The 5,749-nt window shown below is 42.7% G+C and overlaps 1 protein-coding gene across 1 annotated transcript; it reads right to left on the minus strand.

Annotated features, from left to right (window-relative positions):
- Positions 1 to 3,971: 3,971 nt before the first annotated feature.
- On the minus strand, positions 3,972 to 5,127 carry LOC124708503. The gene has a single exon (XM_047240187.1). The coding sequence runs from the start codon at positions 4,890 to 4,892 to the stop codon at positions 4,206 to 4,208; it is 687 nt and encodes a 228-aa protein (XP_047096143.1). The 5' UTR covers positions 4,893 to 5,127; the 3' UTR covers positions 3,972 to 4,205.
- Between the last annotated feature and the right edge of the window lie 622 nt (positions 5,128 to 5,749).

Genomic DNA, 5,749 nt, shown 5'->3' on the forward strand with positions numbered 1-5,749 from the left:
GCGTGTAGCACTCCTATTCTCACTCACTTACTAGTGGTGGAACAACCCACCTTATAAGGTGGTCTAACTTCCTTCCAACTTTCCATGTGGGACTAAACTTCCCACCTCTTGCCACTCCCTAGTGAGCTGCCACCAATTTGGGCTCAAACTCACAAGGCTGCCACTATGTGGGCTTTGAGATTTATAGAAAAAACTGAAATCTAATTTGGGCCACTAAAAGTGGGCCAATATTTCAACACTACACACCTTTAAAATTTATAGACATGGCTTTGAAGGCATCAGGAATTGTGGCCAAGCGTCTACTCTGAAGCCCCTTCGCAAGGGCCTTGCTTTGATCACGTTGCTTACCGCGTGGATGCTCTAGAAGCAATGAAACGAGTGCATGTTTGACGCCGCCCAACAAAGCTGCTCCAGCACGCTGTGTAGGATCAAAGCCGAGGCCAATCTCTTGGCACGAACTGGAGCTTTAGGACTATTGGTTTGACTGTCAGAGACATAGAACGTCCATTAATTTTCCTTTGAGTGTGCTGTATCCAGCCTCTCTTAGCTGTAAATGCCCTCTTAGTCTCTTACCTTTTCAATGAAGTGAAACACAATCCTTTTGCGTTTTCTCAACAAAAAAAGGCATCAGGAATTACCGATTAATCACAAGAATTACATCATGCACATGCATAATTTAATGGCCTTCCTGTCTTTCACCCTCCTGCTGTTCCACCTCAGCTATATATTCTACGAATCTTGTGCCCTCAAGGTCCTACAGTGGTATACGCCACGAATTTCACTTCATCTATCTTTTCCGGAAAACCAAAACTGAACTCGGGTACATATGCACCCGGTATGTAAAAAACATATTCTAAAAAGTTCAAAAAATTAAGAAATTTTTTTTGCATGTAGAGGGGCATGTTCTATGTCCGCAAGTAAAGTTTCAGATAAAACCGAACTTTTTTGTGCCCTGTATAAAAAGACAAATTTTGGTGCCTAAAATAATCTATTCTCGAGACATTCTTTATCTTTTTTACAGAGCACACAAAACATGTCGGCTTTTGTTGAAACAACTTTGTGAGCACGTAACATGTCAAGACATACACGAGACATTTTTTGTAATTTTTTGACATTTTTAAATATGATCAAAATGCATTTCAAATAAAGGGTGCATATGCACAGAGGTGCAGAAACACCATATCCTATCTTTTCTTGCTTTGCTCCTTGTTGGGATATTATAGGGATCAAGAGAGATGGGCTTGCTTAACCCAGGATGCTGGAAAGATAACAAGAGAGCATCGTAGGCATGATAGTTAGTTGTTTGCTTACGTTCGGTCAGTTCATGCAATTTCAGTATTACACATGTGACAACGCAATCTTCATTTTCTTTAATGTGCACTGATACAGGTCTTTTCGTTTGTGATGTCTAGTTGTCTACCCATGCTCGCAGTATATAACAGCTACGTGTTCCTTCATCAATCACAGTACTGAAAAGTTCAAAAGACATGTCCATTTCATCCGTTCGAGTGATGTGATGACAGTGACCACCTATCTACTGAAATTCGGTAAGCCATGTTGCTGAACCTGAAGTATAATTTGTAAAAATGAACCCCTTTTTTTTCCTTCTCCATTTGCAGAAATTGCAATATTGCAACAGTGATTAATGCTTGCGTGCATCAACAATTCAGAAAAGAGGAGACAGGAATCAGACGTTGATATTGATCAGAAAGAAACCAAGAGAACACAAGAAACCAGAAGCTTCAGAAGCTATTACCAAACATGATGCATACCGATGGGGCATTCTGAAAGTAACTACTCCTATGTTGATTGTAAGAGAAAGATTGTCACGAATTCACACAAGAAAAAAAATTATAAGAGAAAGCAACAATGCCGATTACATATCGCATTCTTCACCAAACATAGCCACAACAAGAACTGAATTCACCCGATTTCTCAAGCCAAGAACTGATTAGACTTCAGAATTAGGGCACTTCAGAAGAAAATTTAACCCAGAAATTTAAAGACATGTTCACATAGGCACGCACACCAGGATTCAATCACGCAGAAAGAAACAAGATTTGAAGAAAATTCCATTCCTTAGTTTATGCACAAATGATAAATTCAGATTCGAATCATGCATAATCCATGAAGACGATCAGTGACATATCCACAATTAACAATTAACAAGAGGAACAATATGTGGTTAATTTCTTTTGACATCGGGACATGATGTTTAGGTAAGAGAAAATACAGAAAGAGGTCTTGTAAGAATTTTCTAATGGTGACGTGGACGCACCAGATATGAGCCCTTTTGATAAACTTTGATGTTTTGCATTTACATATTAGCTTGTAATGGATAGTTTAATCGTATAAATGGAAACCAAAATGATTTTGTGCTCTGACCGTTGATGTGATCGCCACCTGATTAGTCCTAATCAATGTTAGTTCTATAGAGTCGTTGGAGTTTTTTCATTAACTTTGTAATAATAAAACGTGTGTTGGGATACATGCATCATCTTGATGAAAATGTCACAAGATCAGTAAAATTCTTCTCTTCCGTAAACAAAAGGCTGAGAAAGCTCTCATATCCGCTAAGCTACACTAGAAACAACCTCATAAATAAGGAACTCTTATCAACTGATCTACCAAAGGACCAATGAGTTCATGCCACTGCCTACCGCTAAGTCTTTATAAAGGGCAAGGCAAACCTTAGCAAGAGATGAATGGAATTATTATTTCACTGCACAATTATCCAATCTCATTTTTCGTATTATTTGTTATGTTCCTTCAAGCCTTTCAAATTTGATAGATATATGTATGGAAGACATCAGGAATTATTGATTGATCGCGAGGATAACATAATGAACTTGCATGCTTTTTGGGTGTTCCTGCCTCCCCCTCCTAGTGTGCCGCCTCAGCTAGTGTCCCTGTAGTAGGGTGAAGCTTGAGGATGTGGTGGCCGCCACACCTTTGGATGCAGGAGCGAGATGCTGAGTGTTTGCTGGGGTTTTGTTTAAGCATGGAAAGTAGAGCTTCTAACTCTGAAGCTCATTTAGCGGCTGATAGTTTTGTTTCTGGTAGTATTGGCCGCCAGATATGCCTAGATCAGACCCCTGGTGATTTTTGTATTCCTTACATTATTAAGCTATAAAAAGCCACTGAACTCTCAACGAAAAAACACTCTCCCTGTAACTCACACCCTCAAGGTCCTTCGGTGTTCATGTCATCTATCTTTTTTGTTTGTTGCTTTGCTGCAACCTAGGAGAATATGGTAAGTGTGAGCCCTAGTTGTTTGCTAATGTTTCAGTCTAGTAGTGAAATAACAGGTATTGCAACCTTGTCCTTCTTTAATGTGCACCGATACAGGTCTTTTCGTTTGTGATGATGTCTACCCGTGCTCATTATTATATAGCTACGTATACCTTCGTCAATCACAATATTTTAAAAGTTCAAAAGACGCGTTCCATCTGAACCGTTGAAACACAACAATCAAATGATATGGTGACAGTGACCATGTATCCGCTGAAATTTGGTAAGCCAGTTTGCTGGACGCAATGTATAAGCTGTAAAGATGAAGCCCCCTTTTTTCTCCTTTAGGTTGCAAAAGTGATTAACGCTTGCGTGGATCAAACAATTCAGAAAGAGGAAACGTACAGTAAGTAGACGTTGATATCGATCAGAAAGGAACGAAAGACAACGGACACGAAACGAGGAGCTTCATAGACTGTTACCAAACATCATGCATACCTATGATCTGAACGCCAGGAAATTGTCAAGAATTCGCACAAGGAAAAAAAAAGGAATGATAGGGGAAAATAGTCGGTTGCATCTCGCATTCTTCACCAAACATAGACATAATAAGAACTGAATTCAACCAATTTCCCACACCAAGAGCTGATCAGACTTGAGATCAGGATACTTGAGAAGGAAATCCAACCTCAAATTATAAAACGCACAGATACACACACCAGGATTGAACCAGGCAGAAGGAATCAAGATCTGAAGAAGAATCCCTTCTCCATTTTATTCACAAATGATAAATTCATGTTCGAATCATGCATAATCCATGGGGGGAAGACAATTAATTAGATGATACACTGACATATACACAAGGACACAATTAACAGAGGAACAGTATGTACACACCACCTGCACATGGGAATTATACAACACAGGGATATGGCTGACCTCTTCTTATTATTTGCAAATTGAATGAGATGAGATCAGGTCGATGGGATCTCCTCCACCACGATCCAGTCCTCCTCCCCGTCGGAGAACTCCAGCGCGATCGTGATGCCCACCATGCAGAACCCCATGTCGTCCTCCTCGTCGGCATCTCCATCGGCATCTTGTTCCTCAATTGCATCATCATTATCTCCTACAGTTATGTTATCGGCAGGCGCCACAAAGTCGGCTTCTTTGCCGCCGGGCGCAGGGGCGTCGGCCTGGAGGCCGACGATGAGGTCGTACAGGTCGGAGAGCCCCCGCGGTGTGGATTCGAGATCGGCACCGTCCTCGTCGTCCTCCTCGTGCCAGCTGTTGCCTCCGGCCAGGTAGGACAACACGGCCGACGCCGACGCGCCCTTGTAGTCCGGTATGCCCGTGCCGGCCGCACAGGACCCGGCGCCGTCGACGACGCGCCAGGACACGAGGCGGTGGTTGAGCGCGACGTCGCTGGCGCGCAGCTTGTGCGCGCCCTTTGCCTTGTCCCGGGCCTTGGTGACCGGGTGCTCGTGGCACCCGCCGCAGCGCGGCCGGCGGCACTTGCCCGTGCTCCTGGACGCGTTGGTCGGCTTGGAGGGCGCCCTGGCGTACGCGCCCACCGCCCTCGCCGCGTCGCCGTCGGCGATCCGCAGCAGCTTGTTGCGGTGGACCCTGACGGCGCCGTGCTGGAATCCCTCCCTCTTCATCGTCTGATTTCTTTGGGGAATGGAATGGAATGGAATGAAATGGGGATCGGTGTGCTGCGGTTGCTGCGCCTTGCTTGTTTGTTTGGTTAAGAGAGACTTTGGAGGAAGTGGTGGTTGGGTATACAGCAATTACAAGAGGAGCCCCATGGCACATGTGTGGTTGGGCAAGATGTGTGGGAATCGCCAACACCCAAGGCCGGTTGTTGTTGGCTTGTGTTGTGCCTCCCTCCTCGGTCAAGGGGGGTGGAGGTGGTGGGCAAGTAAGCTCTACATATCCATGACAATGGATAAATTAACAAGCATTGGACTTAGACAAAAGGAGATGATCTTAACAAGACAAAGCCAATGTGATCAAGAAAAGTAACTTCCCCGTGCATAACACGGAGGTTGACTAATATGTGTACAAATGAGATGATGTCATTTTTCTTTTAGTGAAGCCACATATTAAGACTTAGCTGCTTGTTTTATGTTATCTCTTTACGTGTAAGAGAACACAATGTAGATTGTTCTCAGTTTTACAAGACAAAGCAAATGAGGTCAAGAAACCTAACTTGACCGTTCATTACACGGAGGTAAATTAAGATGTGTACAAATGAGGCGATAACCATCTTCTTTTAGTGAAACCACCTATTAAAACTTCGCTTACTTCTATTAGCTCTAATTTTATTTTCCAAGTCTAAAAAAACATGATCTCTGGATCATATGATTTCTTTGTGAATTTTAGTTAAAATGTAATACTCGCCATGATCCATATTAATTATCGTTAATATGGATGCATCCATAACTAAAATATATCTAGATACATTCGTATCAGCGATAAGTATTATGGATCAAAGGAGTACTCGCATTTACAAGGG

This window comes from Lolium rigidum, chromosome 4, assembly GCF_022539505.1.
Source record: "Lolium rigidum isolate FL_2022 chromosome 4, APGP_CSIRO_Lrig_0.1, whole genome shotgun sequence".
Lineage (NCBI taxonomy): Eukaryota > Viridiplantae > Streptophyta > Magnoliopsida > Poales > Poaceae > Lolium > Lolium rigidum.

Excerpts from the sequence above, each read along its gene's own strand:
- LOC124708503 (XM_047240187.1), bottom strand. The coding sequence starts at position 4,892 with ATGAAGAGGGAGGGATTCCAGCACGGCGCCGTCAGGGTCCACCGCAAC.